Source organism: Stegostoma tigrinum, chromosome 4 (assembly GCF_030684315.1).
Source record: "Stegostoma tigrinum isolate sSteTig4 chromosome 4, sSteTig4.hap1, whole genome shotgun sequence".
Classification (NCBI taxonomy): Eukaryota; Metazoa; Chordata; class Chondrichthyes; order Orectolobiformes; family Stegostomatidae; genus Stegostoma; species Stegostoma tigrinum.
In genome coordinates this window covers 82,111,026-82,131,276 of record NC_081357.1, presented here as the reverse complement: position 1 = coordinate 82,131,276, position 20,251 = coordinate 82,111,026, and the positions used below count along the sequence as shown (strand labels likewise).

Genomic DNA, 20,251 nt, shown 5'->3' with positions numbered 1-20,251 from the left:
AGTTCAATTCCACCTTCTGGCGACTGTCTCTGTGGAGTTTGTGCAGTCTCCCTGTGCCTGCGTGGGTTTCCTCAGGGTGCTCTGGCTTCCTTCTGCAGTCCAAAGATGTGCAGGGTAGGTGGATTGGCCATGCTAAATTGCCCAAAGTGCCCAAGGATGTTTGGGTTAGACATTGGAAATGCAGGAGTACGGGAATAGATGCTCTTTGGAGGGGCGGTGTGGATTTGTTGGGCTGAATGGCTTATTTCCACACACTAGGAATTCTATGATTTCATGCACCATTAGAGCAGGGTGTAATTATAACTGCAACCTTGCATCAAGCTGAAATTTTCCTGCATAAAATTAAAATGCCACTACAGCTTCTCAATAACAAATTCAGCTCTGTTGGTAATCATCTCTCAAATTAACTTTGGCAATTTGTCAATCCCAAAGGTAATCCAATAGATCCCACTGCTCCCTGTCAGCTGTCAGTTTGTAACTGAAAATGAAAAGCAAATCATTGAAGTTGCAGTTTTTGATTAGCAATATAAAGATATAGTAACTGAATAAATTTGTATTTTAGAGCGCACCTTCACCTGATCAACACGTTCATGCCTGACTACCTACTGTAACATCTTGCTGCTTGTGAACTTGACTCATCCTTTCATACCCCTTTCAATGTAAAATGAATACTATATTACCTTCAAGTTAAGTATGCCACAATAAAACCAATAATTAGACAATTAAAAGCATTAATTACCAGTGATAAGATTGTTATTACTAAACACATTTACAAAATAACACACCTTGATGAGAGACCCAGATATCTGATAAAATTCACTGCAAACAGCTCAGTGGTAATGCTTGCCAATTACTGAGTGAAAGAGATTGGAAGGAAACTGGCGTGAGTTCTGGGTTGTAAGAAGCTGTACAGATGGAATGGATCATGTTGATTCAGGATGGAACCTTTGACCTACTGTGCAGCGCAAATTTAAAAACAATAACTTGGTGGGGGAGGATTAGAAGAATCCACAACACAGCCTAAATATTAAGAAGAGAACAGGGTATCATTAGAAAGAATTAAGTTAGAGAGAATGTTTATTTGTACCCACTATTGTGGAGGTCCCAGGGCCACAGACTGAATTTGAGGTAGTTAACCTAGGGGGTTTTGACTGCCTTTCACACAAGATCCAGGTAATGCTTCCTGCTCCCTGATGTGTCAGTGTTCAAATCTCAGACTGCAGTTCCTCAAGTAACCACAATCCCTTTATTCCATACAGTGTGGAAGCATGCCATTCAGCCCATCAAATTCACAGCGACCCTCCAAAGAGCATCGCACCCAGACCCACCCTCAACCCTAGACACTGTGGGCAATTTAGCATAGCAAATGCACCTAATCTGCACACCTTTGGAGGAAACCATAGACATAGGGAGAATGTGCAAACTCTGCACAGACAGTCACCTGAGGCTGGAATTGAGTCCAGGTCCCTGGCACTGTGACGCAATAGTGTGAACCACTGAACCACCATGTTTGTTGAGAACAGGTTTTGGTGTATGTATGAATTAATTAACCTTTTTGATCTTTGATTCTGCTCTTGTGCATGAGAATTCCCTTGCAGATCTTCATACCATTTTTGGTTGGCACAAATTTGAGGGTCATTTAAGAGACTGCTGGACATGTGTATGGTCACAGAAATTTGAGGGTGCATACATGAGGATCAATGGTCGGCACAACATTGTGGGCTGAAGGGCCTGTTCTGTGCTGTACTGTTCTATGTTCTATGTTCTAAATTGAACATAGAACATAGAACATTACAGCACAGTACAGGCCCTTCGGCTCTCGATGTTGTGCCGACCTGTCATACCGATCTGAAGCCCATCTAACCTACACTATTCCATGTACATCCATATGCTTGTCCAATGATGACTTAAATGTACTTAAAGTTGGCGAATCTACTACCGTTGCAGGCAAAGTGCTCCATTCCCTTACTACTCTCTGAGTAAAGAAACTACCTCTGACATCTGTCCTATGTCTATCACCCCTCAATCTAAAGCTATGCCCCCTCGTGCTCGCTGTCACCATCCTAGAAAAAAGGCTCTCCCTATCTACCCTATCTAACCCTCTGATTATTTTATATGTCTCAATTAAGTCACCTCTCAACCATCTTCTCTCTAATGAAAACAGCCTCAAGTCCCTCAGCCTTTCCTCGTAAGACCTTCCCTTCATACCAGGCAACATCCTAGTAAATCTCCTCCGCACCCTTTCCAGAGCTTCCACATCCTTCTTATAATGCGGTGACCAGAACAGTACACAATACTCCAAGTGCGACTGCACCAGAGTTTTGTACAACTGCAGCATAACCACTTGGTTCTGGAACTCGATCCCTCTATTAATAAAAGCTAAAACACTGTATGCCTTCTTAACAGCCCTGTCAACCTGGGTGGCAACTTTCAAGGAAACCTTTGAACAAAATTATTAGAAACATTGCACTTTGGTAGATGGCGCTAGGTGGGATGCTCTTTGCAGGGTTATTGCACACTCAGTGGGTTGAATGGTCTCCTTCTGCATAGGCATCCTATGATTCTATTCTATGACTGCTGCTACTGCTTTTCTCCCTCAATGGTACAGCATGCTGTGGAGTTCCCAGGGGACTGATTGGGCTGCCGTCTCTCACCATTGCATTTCCATGAGGATCCCAGCTAGGGTAACGAAAAGGTTTCAGAGATAGTAGAAACTGCAGTTGCTGGAGAATCTGAGGTAACAAGATGCAGAGGTATATTTTCTGAAGAAGGGTCAAGGCCCGAAACGTCAGCTTTCCTGCTCCTCTGGTGCTGCTTGGCCTGCTGTGTTCATCCAGCTCTACACCTTGTTATCTCTGGGGTAAAGAAAACATCATTTTTGTAGAAATACAGCCTTATGTTGTGCTTTAAATAAGAACAAAGTGTTGGAGGAACTCAGCCAGTCTGATAGCAACTGTAGAGAGAGAAAAACAGAGTTAACATATCAAGTTCAATATGACTCTGGTTCAGAACTGAATTCCTGAGAACTGTTGTTTTTCTCTGGCATTTTGCTTTACATCATTGTGCCTTGGTGGGCTGGGGTAAACGTGTCAAATTTTGTTACCCACATTAGAACATTTGACGCTGGAAGCAGTGACTGCTGTTGAGCTGTCTGCATTAATTTTAATAGCCCACACTCAGAACCATTTAGAAATTTCTTTCAGTCTTTCTCTGCAGAGGCTGCATGGGTTTAAATGCAGATTAATCCGAGCCAATGCAGAAAAGTCATGAAAACCACTGGTGCCAGATTTCACTGGAACTGGAGGAACACAGCAGGACAGGCAGCATCAGAGGAATAGGAAAGCTGACATTTCAGCTGCACGATGTTTAGCACTGCTGCCTCAAAGCAGCAGGCATCCGGTTTTGATTCCACCCTTGGGTGACTGATTGTGTGCAGTTTGCACATTCTCCCAGTGGCTACATGGGTTTCCTCCGGTTGCTCCAGTTGCCTCCCACAGTCCAAAGATGTGCAGGCTAGGTGGATTGGCCATGCGACATTGCTCATAGTGTTCAGGGGTGTGTACATTAGGTGGGTTGTAGGGGAATGGGCCTGGTTGGGATGTTCTGAGGGTTTGTGTGGACTTGTTGGTCCAAAGGGCATGTTGGTCCATAGGGATTCTATGATTCTCTGACCCGAAACGTCAGCTTTTCAGCACCTCTGATGCTGCCTGGCCATCTGTGTTCCTCCAACTCCACGCCGTGTTATCTCAGACTCCAGGATTGGCAGTTCTTACTATCTCAGAATAAATCCAGATCTGACCACGTGAAAACTAATATATGCCAGTAAATCTTGATCTGGTTTTGTACAAGTTTACACTGCTTGATATAGTTTTCTCCCTCTGAGCAATGAGACTCGACTAGAAAAACTCTTCCAGCTTAGGATGCAGTGGGGTGGTGATGTGACCGTGCTGCACAACACAAACATGACTACTGTGCCATATGCAAGATGGACTGAAATCACAAGATTAACTTACCTGTATTCATCCTTCCTATAGGCGCTTACATCAACAATTTGAGAGCTACAAGGAACAGATCCGGAAAATAGGGGATGAAGCACGCCGTTACCAGGGGGACCATAAGGATGATACCCCAACCTGTGGGATCTGTCTCAAAACTAAGTTTGCTGATGGCTGCGGCCATATCTGCTCTTACTGCCAGACCAAATTCTGTGCTCGTTGTGGGGGCCGAGTTACGCTTCGTTCAAACAATGTGAGTAAACTCAGCAAATGTTTTTCAGCATTTATATTGTTCATTTGATGGCAATGTTGCATCCTGATTTTGTAATATTCTTATACTAGAGAGCAAGGCACAGAACCTTGCCCTCCATTTGAAAACTGTCAAAACTCAATAGGGTATATTTTCCTTCATTTGTATTGAAACAAATGTATTCTTTATACTTTCTCAAGCCACTTTCTAATATGAGCAAGTCAAGGTAATTGCACCCAGATTACATTCAGAAAGATATTGTATTGTCTCCTCCATGCACCAGTAGATACGGATAATGCCAGTGTAAGAGGGCCTTGTGTACCATTCCATGAATTGGTAGCCATTGACCTCCGCATTTTCTCGGCCCTTCTACTACTACTGGATGCTAATACAAAAAATACACTATTACATTGAGCATAAATTGAAAAAAAAGTGAATAAACTAGGGGATGCTAAATGTTTCTGGTGAAACCTTCCAGGTTTAGACACTGGGGCAATTTGATCCCTAGCAAACAATTGAGAAGGAAATAGCATTAAAATCTGCTGTTCAGACATTAATCTGAAATTTGGGTTCAGAAAACAATAAAATATGCACCTGATTTGTATATGCATTTTTTTGCAAAGCAGAGGCAGGAGTAGGCCATTCAGTCCATCATATTTGTTATGTCATAACTGATTTGATAATTGCCTTAATTCTACTTCCTTGCCTGTCTCATTAATTCATGACTCCTTTGTGCATCAAAAATCTGTCAAATGCATTCTCCAGTTTTCTTTGGAGTAAAGAATTCCAAAGGGTAACCATCCTCTGAGAGAAGAAATTCCTCCTTGTTTCCATCTGAAATAAGAAAACCTTTATTTTGAGACTGCGCCTTCTAGTTTGAGATACTCTTTGATTGGAAGCACCCTCTCAATTTCAGCCCTATCAAACCCACTCAGAATTTTTCTATATTTCAACAAGATAACTCCTCATTATTCTAAACTCAACTGCATATAGATCATTAGGTGTAGAAGCATAAATAGTTCATTTAGTCCATTGAGTCTGAGCTGCCTTTCAATAAGATCAAGCCTTTCTCCATAACCATGGATTCCCTAATGATTAAAAATCTGTCTGTATTGGCCTACAATCATAGAATCTCTACAGTGTGGAAGCAGGCCATTCGCCCCATGAGTCCGCACTGACCCAGACCCAACAACTCTGAGTGAAGAATTTTCTCCTTATCTCACTCCTGCTGACAGTTTTGAAATTGTGACCCCTAGTTACTGACAAATCAACCAGTGGAAACGGAATATTCTTCTTTACCCTGTCAAAATTATTCATAATTTTAAATACCTTAACACTGTCACACAATCTTCTCTGCTTCAAGGAGAATAACCCCAATTTTTCCTTATGTCTGAAATCGCTCATTTCAGGTATCATTTTAGTAAATCTCCTTTGAACACTCTCCAAGGCAATAACACCCTTCCTTAAATAAGGTGCCCAGAACTGAATACAATACTCCAAATAAGCATAGTGTAACTTCCTAGCTTTTATTCTCTATACCTCTATTTGTAAACTCAAGGATCCTATAAGCCTTTGTAATAGCTATTTCAGTTTTCCAGGTGACTTTCTGAGAATTATGCATGTTAACCCTGAGGTCTCTTTGCCCTTGTACTCGCCTGAAAGTTAGACCATTGAGCCTATATTATCTTTATGTACCTTCTATCAAAATGCATCGCCTCTCATTTCTCTGCTTTGAAATTCGTCTGCCAATTGTCTGCCCCTTTTGCCAACTTGTCGATGTCCCTCTGAAGTCACTAAGCATCATCCTCACAATTCAGTATTCTGCTGAGTTTAGAATACGCCTGCAAATTTAGAGATTATGCCACAACTCCTGTCTCCAAATCATTGATAGACATAAGAAAATTCAAGGGTTCCAATACGGATTCCTGTGGAGCACCACTTTGAATTTGTATCCAATCTGAGAATTGCTCACCTCTACCTACCTTTTGTTTCCTATCTTTTAACCAATTTCTAATCCATGCTGCCAAGGACCCAGCAATCCCAAACATGTCTAATTTGGTAACAAACCTGATATAAAGCATTGTATCACATGCTTTCTGAAAGTCTAAATATACAATATCCACAACACTACCCTCATCTGATATTAGATTAGATTAGATTACCTACAGTGTGGAAACAGGCCCTTCGGCCCAACAAATCCTCACCGCCCCTTGAAGCATCCCACCCAGACCCATCCCCCTATAGCCCACACACCCCTGAACACTACGGGCAATTTAGCATGGCCAATCCACCTAACCTGCACATCTTTGGACTGTGGGAGGAAACCGGAGCACTCGGAGGAAACCCACGCAGACACGGGGAGAATGTGCAAACTCCACACAGACAGTCACCCGAGGCTGGAATTGAACCTGGTGCTGTGAGGCTGCAGTGCTAACCACTGAGCCACCGTGCTGCCCTATGACATATCTGTGTCACCTTGTCAAAGATCTCAGTTAAATTTGTCAGATATGCCTGCCGGTTGACTGTCTGTAATTAATTTATTTTCCTAAAAGTATGTATCTGTCTTTTGTTATCTGATGGCCTCTATCAGTTTCCCGCTGTTGACATCAAGTTACCAGATCTGTCATTTCCTGGGCTACTCTTTGCCCCTTTCTTAAACTATGGTGTCACATTTACAATCCTCTAGTCCCCCAGGATGAATGCTGTGTTTAGAGAGGCCTAAAAAATCTCTGTCACTGCCTCTACAGTTTGGTCCCTTACTCTCTCAGCAAACTAGGATACATCCTATCCAGGCCTGGCGACCTTTCTTCCTGGAGTGCTGCCAACCTTTCTTTAACACCTCTTTCTATCACCATTCTGCTCAGTTGCTTAACACAACATTTCCAACTTGGCCTATTTCACCATTTTCTAATTTGGCAAAGGTAGAAGCAAAATACTCTCTTAGTACCTCTGTCAGGCGCTTTGCTTCAATGAGCAGCTTATCCTGCAAGTTCCATATGGGTCCCACTCTATCCTTCACAAATCTTTTATTATTAATATGCTTGATGAACAGTTTTACTATTTGTTTTAGTGCGGTCTGCCATCCTTTTCTCATGCTTCCTCTTAGCCTTCTTTTGTCCGGCCTTAGCCTCTTGCCTGTACTTGAGATGCCCCTGGTTTCTGTTGCTGTTGTTATTCTAGCATGTGCCTCCTTTTTCTTCGTTATTTTCTCATTAATATCCTTAGTCATCCAGGGTGTTCTAGCTTTGCATACTCCATACTTATTTCTGATGGGTATGTATGTAACTTGAACCCTATTCACCTCTCTTTTGAATTTCTCCCATTTTTCATCCACAGTTTTATCCACCAAAATAAGTTCCCAGTCAACTGCTTCAGTTCACCTTCATGACCCCTAAAATTTGCTCTTTTCCAGTCTTGGTTCTTCATTGACTGACTCATTTTTATCATATTCTCACTTAACAGTGAATCTTATTTTGTTAAGATTGCTATTTCCCAAACACTTCCTGATCTAGTCATCCTAACAATATTCCACTGTTGATTTCCTACACTGAATTTAATTCAGAGATGGGAAATTCTGTAAGCCCAGAGGAAAATGGGAGAAAACACGCCATACATCTGGGTTCTCACAGAAGGGGTTCATACTGATTGGATTTGGACGTTCCAGGCACCCCCTCCTTTGAAACCATGAGGAGGCAGCCACAGAATGTTGAATGTTGATTCAACCGTGATTTTGTAGGACTTTGCCCCAGTTGTAAAAATGTACTCAACTGGATAACAGCCATTGCCTCACGCATACTTAATCCTGTGTCTGACCCATTGTACCTTATGTCATCACTTAGGGCCCCTCTATGACAAATCATTGCCTTTCTCCAACTTATGCCCTTTTTAACCCCCTTTTTAGACACTCTGCCAACTTAGCACCAACATATCAACCCATCACCCACCACCCTTTTTCTTCAGTTCATACCCCAGTGTCCACCATGGCGTGACCTCTTTCCATGCTAGCTTGGAATAAAATAAACTTCTAAGAATCAATGACATACTTCACTATACTTACAAAAAAAAATCTTCTTCATTGGACCTCGTTTGAGATATTTAAATCCTTCCAATGTTTATTTTCAGCATTTCCTTAAAGTACTTAATTCCTGTTATATAGTCAAATGTTTCTATTAATAGCTGCGCATCAAAGATAATCCTTTCATGACCTTTAAGTTGTGAATGAACTGTGAAAGTACAGTCATACAGTCATGGAGCAATAGAGGTCTACAGCATAGACAAAGGCCCTTCAGCCCTTCAGATCTGCACTAGTCAAAAACATCCACCTAACTATTCTAATCCCATTTACCAGCACTTAGTCGATAGCCTTGTAGACCTTCGCATTGCAAGTACACATCTAAATACTTCCTCAATGTTTTAAAGGTTTCTGTGTTTACCATCCTTACAGGCAGTGAATTCCAGATTCCCACCTCTTTGGTAAAAATGTTTTTCCTTACGTCTTGTCTAAACCTTCTGTCCTTTACTTTTAAATCTGTGCCAAGGTCATTAGTCCCTCAGTCAAAGGGAAAAGTTTTTTCCAGTCTACCCTGCCTATGCCCTTCATAATTTCATACACTTCAATCAGGTCAGCTGTCAATCTCCCCTCGCAAGAAAAAACCCAGTGTCCAATCTTTGTTAGTAACAGAAATTTTCTAGCTGAGGCAACGTCCTGGTAAATCTACAGTGCACCTTATCTAGTTCTGTCTCATCATTCTGAGAATGTGTATTTGATGTCTGCACACTGTACTCTAACTATGGCCCAACTAACATTTCAGCATAACTTCTCTAACTCAGTAAAGGCCTATACCATATGCCTTCTTAACCACTTTATCCACCTGTTCTGATACTTTAAGGGACTGGTGTGTATACATACCAAAGTCGCTTTGATTCTTGGGTTCCAGGGTACAATTGTTTACCATGTATTCCCTTGCTTTGTTTATTATGTCCGAGTGCATCGCCTCTCATTTACCAATTGAATTCCTTTGCTACTGATCAGCCTATCTGACCAGCTCGTGCATATCCTCATGTAATCTGAGGCTGACCTCGTCTATATTTACTATATGATCAAATTTTGGTATCATGTGTGAATTTACTCATCAACCCTCCTACATTCAATTCTAAATCATTATATAAACCACAAACAGTAAGAGTCCCACTATTGATCACTGTGTGACCCCAGTGGTTTCACTCTTACAGTCAGAAAATCTCTGCTTCTATCACTCAGCCAATTTGGATCCAATTTGCTAAATTTCCTTGGTACCCCAGGATCTTACCTTTTCTACCAGTCTCCCATGGAGGACTGTATCAAAAATCTTGCTGAAGTCCAAGTACGCTACATCAAAAGCATTGTCCTTATCTACACATTCAGTCAACTCTTTGAAAAATTCAAAGTGGCCAAGTGTGACCTCCCTTTAACAATACTGACTGCTCTTGATTAATCCCCATATCTCCAAATGCCAATTAATTCTGTCCATTAAAATTGCTTTTCATTGTTTCCCCACAACTGAGTTAGACTGAGCAGCCTACAGTTTCTTTTTTATCCCTTGCTCACATTTTGAATAATACACTGGTTGTTCTCCAGATGCCTGGCACTTCTTCTGTGGCCAGAGAGAAATTGGAAATTTTTGCAAACATCCCTGCTACTTTCTCCTTTGCCCTTACTCAACAATTTGGATACATTTCATCCAGCCCTGGAAATTGATCTATTTTTAAGCCTGCTAGACCACTCAGAACCTCCTTTTCTGGCTATGCTAATTTTTTAAACGAGAACCTCACACTTCCTCTCTGCTTTCGATATCCACATTGTTGTCCCCCTCACTAGTGAACACTGGCACAAGTATTTGTTTAGAATCCTACCTGTGTCCTCTGGCTCTAAGCACAAATTACTGCTGTGGTTTTTAGTGCACCTACTCTTTCCCTCATAATCCTTTTACTCTTAATGTACGTACAAAACAACTTAGGATTATCATTTATTTCACCTGCCACGATTGTTTCATGTCTCATTTTAGCTTTTCTAAGCTCCATTTTAAGACCCTTCTTGCACATTCTGTACTGCTGTAGGGCTTCTGTTTTGAGCCCTTGGTAGCTGCCATAAGCGTCCCTTTTTCTCTTAATGCAATATTGCATATTCCTTGATATCTAGGGTTTATAGGAACATAGGAACATACAAATTAGGAGCATAAGCAGTTCAGCCCTACAAGCAATTTAACATAATCATGGCTGATCTCATTCTGGCCTCAACTCCATCTTCCTGTCTGCTCCCTGCAACCTTTATCTTGCTTTTCATCAGGACATACCAATTTCTGTCTTGAATCTTTTGATTGATTCTGCTTTCACTGTACTCTGGGGTAGTGAGTTCCACTGATTCACAACCCTCTGAGAGAAGTACAGTAGTTTCTCCTCATCTCAGTTTTTAACATGCCTCCTGTGACTTTATTTCTATGACTTCTTGTCATAGACAAAGGAGAACATCTGCTCAATGTCCACCTTATCAGTCTCCTTTAGACTACTGCAGTTAAAGTTGGAGAAGTTGAAATCCCCTTTCACCACTACCCTCTACTCATATACCTCTCTGAAATTTGCCTACATATCTACTCTTCTACTTCTATTAGACTGTTTGGGGACTTTTAGTACACTCCCAGCCACGTGATTGCTCTTCTTTGGTTTTTAAGTTCTCCCCACAAGGCTTCATTTGAGGAGCCTTCTAAGATGTCATCTGCGCTGTAATTGATTCCCTATCAAAACTGCAATACCGCTCCCTCTTTTATGTTGTCCCCTGGCTCGCCTGAAGACCCTCTGTTTCATAGAATATTGAGCCAACAGTCAAATTGTTCTCTCAGACATGGCAATGACATCATACATCCATGTTTTCACTTGTGCCCTCAACTTCATCTTCTTATTTGTCAGACTGCTTGTACTAAAATAAATATCATGCACCCTTGCCAAATTTCCCCTGTTGAAAATTCTCTCTCGATCCCATGCCACAGGGCAAAGATAGTTTAAACCAACCAATTGTGATAATGATGGGTTTGGGAGCAGCCAGGTAACACCAATGCTATGTATAAATGATTTGGTAGCTGGATATTTCCAAAGACCATATCCATAATTTACAATTAACATGGAAAGTCACTAACAAGTTCTCATAACAAAACCCATCTGTCGAATGGTAGGCTTTGAATTATTGTGGCAAGACCGGTCCTTGCTTATGAATAATTTCAAGTCAAGCCAGGGATCTTGTAAGGCTGCAGGTTATGTCGGGGCCTCCGTACAAACTCCTGATATGATTGTGGATAGATGAAAAAATGTGCACGTTTCTGATGAGTAATTCCTGCTCAGCTCTTCAGACTAAATTGCAGACTTAAACACCTAACTTTAGGAGGCTGTTAATTGAGTTTTGGAGATTTGCATTTGCTGAATTTTGTTTTGAAATCTCGTGCGCATTCATGTCAACTGTTAACAGTTTCAAAGGGGAACCTCGCCCCTTCCAGAGGTGAAGCCAAAACTCAGGTTTAAAACAACATTGAAATTTTTTTATTGAGAACTCTTGTACATTATTTGATTTGGGAAAAAAAGTCTTGGGTAAATGACATGACGACTTAATCTAACAGACAAATATCATTAAAGGTTAGACTGGCAGATTTTCAGCAAACTAAAATTTATCAAAGATAAGAGGAACTGCAGATGCTGGAGAATCCGAGATAACAAGGTGTGGAGCTGGATGAACACAGCAGGCCAAGCAGCATCTTAGAAGCAGGAAATCTGACATTTCGGGCCTAGACCCTTCATCAGAAATGGGGGAGGGGAAGAGGGTTCTGAAATAAATAGGGAGAGAGGGGGAGGTGGATTGAAGAGGGATAGAGGAGCAGATAGGTGTAGAGGAGACAGACAAGTTAAAGAGGTGGGGATGGAACCAGTAAAGATAAGTGTAGGTGGGGAGGTAGAGAGGAGATAGGTCAGTCCAGGGAGGACGAGCAGGTAAAAGGGGTGGGATGAGGGTAGTAGATAGGAAATGGGGGTGCAGCTTGAGGTGGGAGGAGGGGATAGGTGAGAGGAAGAACAGATTAGGGAGGCGGGGACGAACTGGCCTGGTTTTGGGATGCGGTGGGGGGAGGGGAGATTTTGAAGCTTGTGAAATCCACATTGAAACCATTGGGCTGCAGGGTTCCCAAGCAGAATATGAGTTGCTGTTCTTGCAACCTTCGGGTGGCATTGTTGTGCCACTGCAGGAGGCCGAGGATGGACATGTCGTCTGAGGAATGGGAGGGGGAGTTGAAATGGTTCACGACTGGGAGGTGTAGCTGTTTATTGCGAACCGAACATTGATATTCTGCAAAGTGGTCCCCAAGCCTCTGCTTGGTTTCCCCGATGTAGAGGAGGCCACAATGGGTACAGCAGATGCAGTATACCATATTAGCAGACGTGCAAGTGAACCTCTACTTGATGTGGAAAGCCTTCTTGGGGCCTGGGATGGGGGTGAGAGAGGAGTTGTGGGGGTAGGTGTAACACTTCCTGCGGTTGCAGGGAAAACTGTCGGGTGTGGTGGGGCTGGAGGGGAGTGTGGAGCAGACAAGGGAGTCACGGACAGAGTGGTCCATCTGGAAAGCAGGCAAGGGTGGGGAGGGAAAAATGTCTTTGGTGGTGATGTTGGATTGCAGATGGCGGAAGTGTTAGAAGATGGTGCGTTGGTTCTGGAGGTTGGTTGGGTAGTATGTGAGGATGAGGAGGATTCTCTTTCGGTTGTTGTGGGGACGGGGTGTGAGGGATGAGTTGCGGGAGACATGGTCGAGGGCGCTGTCGACCACAGCGGTGGTGGGGGAGGTTGCGGTCCTTGAAAAATGAGGACATCTGAGATGTACTGGAGTGGAATGCCTCATACTGGGAGCAGATGCGGCGGAGGTGAAGGATTTGCGAATTGGGGATGGCAGGAAGATGGGTGGGAGGAGATGTATTCTAGGTAGCTGTGGGAGTCGGTGGGCTTGAAATGGATATTGGTTTCTAGGTGGTTGCCTGAGATGGAGACGGAGAGGTCCAGGAAGGTGAGGGAGGTGTTAGAGATAGTCCAGGTGAACTTAAGGTTGGGGTGGAAGGTGTGGGTGAAGTGTTCAAGCTCCTTGTGGGAGCACAAGGCGTAGCTGATACAGTCATCAATGTAACGGAGGAAGAGGTAGAGTTTAGGGCCAGTGTAGTTGAGGAAGAGGGATTGTTCCATGTAACCTACACAGAGGCAGGCATAACTTGGGCCCATGCAGTGGGGGGGGGGGGGTTGCCCATGGCTACCCCTTTGTAGGAAGTGGGTGGAATTGAAAGAGAAGTTATTGAGGGTGAGGATGAGCTCGGCTAAGCAGATGAGGGTGTCAGTGGAGGGGTCTGGTCTGGCCTGCAGAACAGGAAGAAGCGGAGGGCCTTTAGGCCATCTGCATGGGGAATACTGGTGAATAGGGACTGGATGTCCACAGTAAAAATGAGGTGTCGGACACTGGGAAATTGGAAATTCTGGAGGAGTCGGAGGGCATGGGTGGTGTCACAGATGTAGGTAGGGAGTTCCTGGACCAAGAGGGAGAAAATCGAGTCAAGATAGGTGGAGATGAGTTGGGTGGGGCAGGAGCAGGTGGAGACAATGGGTCGACCAAGGCAGGCAGGTTTCTGGATTTTGAGAAGTAGATAGAAGTGGGCGGTGCGGGGTTAGGGAACGATGAGCATGGAGGCTGTGGGTAGGAGCTCACCTGAGGTGATGAGGTTGTCGATGGTTTGGGAGATGATGGTTTGGTGCCCAGGGGTGTGGTCATGGTCCAGGGGATGGTAGGAGGTGGTGTTGGAGAGTTGGCGTCTGGCGTCATCGATGTAGAGGTCAGTGCACCATACATCTGCACCTCCCTTGTCCACGGTGAGGTTGGGATTGGAGTGGAGGGAGCGGAGAGCTGCACATTCTGCGGGGGGAGAGGTTGGAGTAGGTGAGAGGGGTGGAGAGGTTGAGGTGATTGATGTCCCGACGGCAGATGGCGATGAAGAGGTCGAGGGAGGTTAGGAGGCCTTGGGGTAGTGGCCATGAAGAGAACTTGTGTTGGAGGCAGGAGAGGGGGTCAGTCGAGGGAGGGTCAGTAAGCATGGAGGTGTAGGCAGCGGAAAAACTGCTCAATGTCGAAACACAATTGGCATTTGTTGATGTGTGGGTAGAGGGGGACAATGGTGGGCCCTTTACTGAGGACTGACCGTTTGTCCTCAGTAAAGGGGAGGTCTGGGGGGAATGGTTAAGACTTGGCAGGGCTCAGTGTTGCCAATCCTCTGCAGCTGCTAGCTGTGGAGGCTGTGGGTGGAGCGATGTTGGTGTCACTGATGAGTGGGATTGCGTCGGAGGTGGTGGATGGCACTGCGCCGGCATTGGCTGTGGGCAGAGTTCCGTCAGCGTCAGTGGTGAGCTGAGTTGTGTTGGCGGTGGACAGAGTTGCGACTGTGTCCTTGATGTGCGGAGCGCTGTCAGTGGGGTAGGCGGTGGCATCGGTGATGGTACAGTCTGTGGTGTTGGTTTCGGAAGTGGAGGTGGTGGCTTCAGCAGCGATGGCATTCGCTGCCCCGGAAGTGGTGTTCCCAGTGTTGGTGGATGTGATGTAATCTGTAAGTTCTGCGACAGTGCCCTCATGGCCAATGGCGGCGGGTACATTGTGGAGAAGGTCCTAGGTCCGGCTGGGGATATGGGAGGTGGAGGGGATTTGCAGGTCTGGGAGAGGGAGGCTCTGAGCTGAGGTAGGCTTGATTGTAGTGCCTGGAGTTGCCAGCTCATCGCTGTGAGTCTGTGTTTCAGGAGTCGCAGGGAGAAATGCTTCTGAAGGGTCTCCATGTTCTGAATGTAGATATTGTCACAGCTGGGGCCAAATCGGGAAAGCTTGAATGTGGACTGTAGTCCATTGGGGATGATCTGGTTCTGTAGGCAGGTACTTAGCTAGGTGATGTGGCTGTATCCCCGCCTCTTTAACTTGTCTGCCTCCTCTCCACCTATCTCCTCCTCTATCCATCTTTACTCTGCCTTCCCCTCTCCCCCTATTTATTTCAGCACCCTCTTCCCCTCCCCCATTTCTGATGAAGGGTCTAGACCCGAAATGTCAGCTTTCCTGCTTCTAAGATGCTGCTTGGCCTGCTGTGTTCATCCAGCTCCACATCTTGTAAACTAAAATTTAGCAATGATGCTACTGTTAAATCGTGAGTCTTTCCTTTCAGTTGTGTAGAAATTAGACTGGAAATACATTTACCCGTTAAATAGATCACAGGAAATTATGGTTTTAAATATCAAAACTGTTTTTCATTCAGATTTAGAGTTCATCACACCCACTAAAAAAATACTTTTGTATACTCTTGGGAGAACCAAAGATTATTTCGAGGATGGCTTGCATTATCAATCCCTCAACGTTTAATGGTGTATGGAGGATGCCTGTTCTAGTAATGCTGGTTACAAAGTTCAGTTAGAGTTCTTTAGCAGCAGTCTTTCTTTGGTACTGAAACTGCTGTTGTAGCTAAGGCTTACTCTGTTAGAACATATAGAACATAGAAAAGTACAGCACAGTACAGGCCCTTCGGTCCACAATGTTGTGCCGTGGAATAATCCTAATCCAAAAATAAAATAACCTAACCTACATTCCCCTCAATTCACTGCTGTCCATGTGCATGTCCAGCAGTCGCTTAAATGTCACTAATGGCTCTGCTTCCACGACTTCCACTGGCAAAGTATTCCATGCGTTCACAACTCTCTGGGTGAAGAACCTCCCTCTGACGTCTCCTCTATACCTTCCTCCTAACACCTTAAAACTATGACCCCTCGTGGCAGTCAATCCTGCCCTGGGGAAAAGTCTCTGGCTATTGACTCTATCCATGCCTGTCATTACCTTGTACACCTCGATCAGGTCACCTCTCTTCCTCCTTCTCTCCAGAGAGAAAAGTCCGAGCTCAGTCAACCTCTCCTCGTAAGACAAGCCCTCCAGTCCAGCCAGCATCCTGGTAAACCTCCTTTGCACCCTCTCCAAAGCCTCCACATCTTTCCTATAATAGGGCAACCAGAACTGGACACAATATTCCAAGTGTGGTCTCACCAGGGTTTTGTACAGCTGCAGCATAACCTCACGGCTCTTAAACTCAATCCCTGTGTTAATGAAAGCCAAAACACCATATGCTTTCTTAACAACCTTATCCACTTGGTTGGCAACTTTGAGGGAGCTATGCACTTGAACACCAAGATCCCGCTGTTCCTCCACACTGCCGAGAATCCTGCCTTTAATCCTATATTCTGCATTTAAGTTCGACCTTCCAAAATGCATCACTTCGCATTTATCCAGGTTGAACTCCATCTGCCATTTCTCAGCCCAGCTCTGCATATTAATTTCAATTGACACATTGATTGTCAGTTAATTTTTTTTTGTGTTTGGGTTGTTTGTTAATCCTTTTGCTCATTTGATTAGAATCAGGAATTAGACTTTGAATCCAACATTGTTCTATTGAAATTGCTGATGAAGAAAGTGTGCTTTGATAACGTGTTTCCAGTCTTTTTATTAATACTTGCCTACCTTTCTTCTTTTCTTCTCTTGTTTTCCTTTCCCTTTTCTATGCTTCCTTGGATGCTGTCTCTAAAAGGAGGACAAAGTGGTTAGATCTCATGCTTTTCTATTTTGGTTCTTTTTTTCTATTATTAATGCAGGAGTGGAAAGGCTAAAGTTGTCTAACTGCAATGTGTATAAAGGAATTTAAGTAGATTGTTATTCAACTTCAAAATATGCCCGTGACACTAGGAAATGTTTACAAATTTGAAGTGGGAATCAGTTATGTAATAACCTGCTTGATATAATATTGGGTTGATGAGTGTGTATGTGCTGGTGCAGGACAGTACAACTTTTTTTTGTAATTCAGACAGGCACAAGGAACTTGAGAGTCAGGAATCATTTTCATTTCAGAACTGTGGCTCCATATCCGCTGTCCCTTGTAGAATATACTTAGTTTCAATCAGTGGACTCTTTGATTTCATCCGTCTTTCACCTCCATCCGCAGAACTGAAGCAGTGTTAATACCTCACCACATTACCCTGCTAATTGTTAAAGCTTGAGTTACTTCTCCTTCACCGCTGTTTCATCCAGCAAAGTACAATGCAGATTTTTGTGTTAGCTTATCTGGCACTTCTGGTTATTTCTTCATGGAAGTGGACATTGCCGGCAAAGCCAAAATTGATTGCGCATCACCAGTTGCTCTTGAGAAAGTAATGGTTAGCCACCTTCTTGAATATATGATTCTGAGAGGACTTGAATCTGTAGATGCTAAGAGATCTTTCCCTTGGTAGAGTGGGGTAATCTAGAAATAAGGATGCACTTTCAGAATAAGCTGTCTCTTACTTAAAATGGAGATATGGAGAAATTTCTCTCAGAGGACAGTTAGTGTTTAGAATTCTCTCTCCCCAGAAAACAATAGAACATTGAATATAGAACATTACAGCGCAGTACGGGCCCTTCAGCCCTCGATGTTGCGCCAACCTGTGAAACCAATCTGACGTCCATCTAACCTACACTATTCCATTATCATCCATATGTTTATACAATGACCATTTAAATGCCCTTAAAGTTGGCAAGTCTACTACTGTTGCAGGCAGGGCATTCCACGCCCTTACTACTCTCTGAGTAAAGAACTTACCTGAGACATCTGTCCTATATCTATCACCCTCAATTTAATGCTATGTCCCCTCGTGCTAGCTGTCACCATCCGAGGAAAAAGGCTGTCACTGTCCACCCTATCTAATTCTCTGATCATCATGTATGTCTCTATTAAGTCGCCTCTTAATCTTCTTTTCTCTAACGAAAACAGCCTCAAGTCCGTCAGCCTTTCCTCATAAGACCTTCCCTCCATACCAGGCAACATCCTGGTAAATCTCCTCTGCACCCTCTCCAATGCTTCTACATCCTTCCTATAATGCGGCGACCAGAACTGTGTGCAATACTCCAAGTGCGGCCGCACCAGAGTTTTGTACAGCTGCAACATGACCTCATGGCTCTGAAACTCAATCCCTCTACTAATAAAACCTAACACACTGTACGTTTTCTTAACGACCCTATCAACCTGGGTGGCAACTTCCAGGGATCTATGCACATGGACACCGAGATCTCTCCGCTTATCCACACTACCAAGAATTTTACCATTAGCCTAGTACTTTGTAGTCCTGTTACTCCTTCCAAAGTGAATCACCTCATACGTTTCCGCGTTAAACTCTATTTGCCGCCTCTCAGCCCAGCTCTGCAGCTTATCTATGTCCCTCTGTAACCTGCAACATCCTTCCGCACTACCCACAACTCCACTGACTTCAGTGTCATCTGCAAATTTACTAACCCATCCTTCTACACCCTCAGCCAGGTCATTTATAAAAATGACAAACAGCAGTGGCCCCAACATAGATCCTTGCGGTACACCACTAGTAACTGAGCTCCAGGGTGAACATTTTGCATCAACCACTGCCCTCTGTCTTCTTATGGCCAGCCAATTTCTAATCCAAACTGCTAAATCACCCTCAGTCCCATGCCTCTGTATTTTCTGCAATAGCTTATCAAATGCTTTTCAACCTCTTTACCCCCATCCATCCATTTGGTCACCTCCTCAAAGAACTCAATAAAGTTTGTGAGGCATGACCTACCCTTCACAAAACTGTGTTGTCTATCCCTAACCAAATTATTCCTTTCTAGATGATTGTAAACCCTACTATCTCTTATAAGCCTCTCCAACACTTTACCCGCAACCGAAGTAAGGCTTACTGGTCTATAATTACCAGGGTTGTTTCTACTCCCGTTCTTGAACAAGGGGACAACATTTGCTATCCTCTAGTCTTCTGGCACTATTCCTGTAGCCAATGATAACATAAAGATCAAAGCCGATGGCTCCGCAATCTCCTCCCTAGCTTCGCAGAGAATAATAGAGTCCGCATCACTGAATATATTCAAGGCCGAGTTCAACAGAATCTTGATTGACAAATAAATCTGGAATTATGGAGGAGTAGGTGAGAAAGTGAATTTAAAGGCGACATCAGATCAACCATAATTTTATTGATTAATTGAGCAGGCTTGATGGGATGAATAACCCATGTCCAGTTCTGTTTCTTCAAAGAAGTGGCTCGCTCTGACCATTTTGGAGCCAAGAGTCAACTGCAATGGAATTAACTTGGTAAAGACCAGCAATTTCCTTCCCTAAAGAATCTTAGTTGAAACAGATGGAGTTTTACTTCAAGCAGTAGTTGTTTCTTCCTTGCCATCAGTGAGAATAGTGTTCTGTTCCACCTGTATTTAATTAATTGGCTTTAAATTCCCCAGGTACCATGATCCTTTTGAACTCAAGTTCCCAGATCATTAGTCATGGCCTCTGAATTACTTATCCAGAAACATTCCCACTATATTTCCTCTGATTCTTACACAAAACACTGCCCAGGAAAGTGTTGGGAGGCAGCCTGATAGTGTTGCATATTGGAGCACTGCAATGCTTTCAGTCATTAACGGGCGATGGATTCCCCCTCATAATTACCTGATTTGATATGCTGTTTCCAAATAACCCAGTAGACTGTCAAATGAGAGAGCAGTGATAGTATGCCAGAAGGCCCGAGTTGAAGTTCTGCCTTCTCCAGAAGTGTGTAATAACATCTCTGAACAAGTTGATTAGACTCAATGAAATATGTTTGTAATTTGACGTGATGTGATAAGGGAAGAGATGTAAAAATGAAGAAATTATGTTATGAAACAAAGGACAGGAGCCTTTTCAAAACAATTAATATTTATGACGCAAAACAGCTTGTATTTATATCAAAGATAGTAGGAACTGCAGTTGCTGGAGAATTTGAGCTAACAAGGTGTAGAGCTGGATGAACACAACAGGCCAAGCAGCATCAGAGGATCAAGAAGGCTGATGTTTTGGGCCTAGACCCTTCTTCAGAAGAAGGATCTTAGCCCAAAACGTCAGCCTTCCTGCT

At 43.6% G+C, this 20,251-nt stretch overlaps 1 protein-coding gene across 4 annotated transcripts in view; it reads left to right on the top strand.

The window, feature by feature from the left end:
* Positions 1-20,251, top strand: part of LOC125452394 (regulating synaptic membrane exocytosis protein 1-like) — a 596,477-nt gene that overhangs the window by 158,730 nt on the left and 417,496 nt on the right. For all 4 annotated transcript variants that reach the window (XM_059645492.1, XM_059645491.1, XM_059645490.1 and 1 more), the window contains one exon: positions 4,035-4,248. In XM_059645492.1, the coding sequence (XP_059501475.1) occupies positions 4,035-4,248 (214 nt within the window). The remainder of the gene's footprint in view (positions 1-4,034; positions 4,249-20,251) is intronic.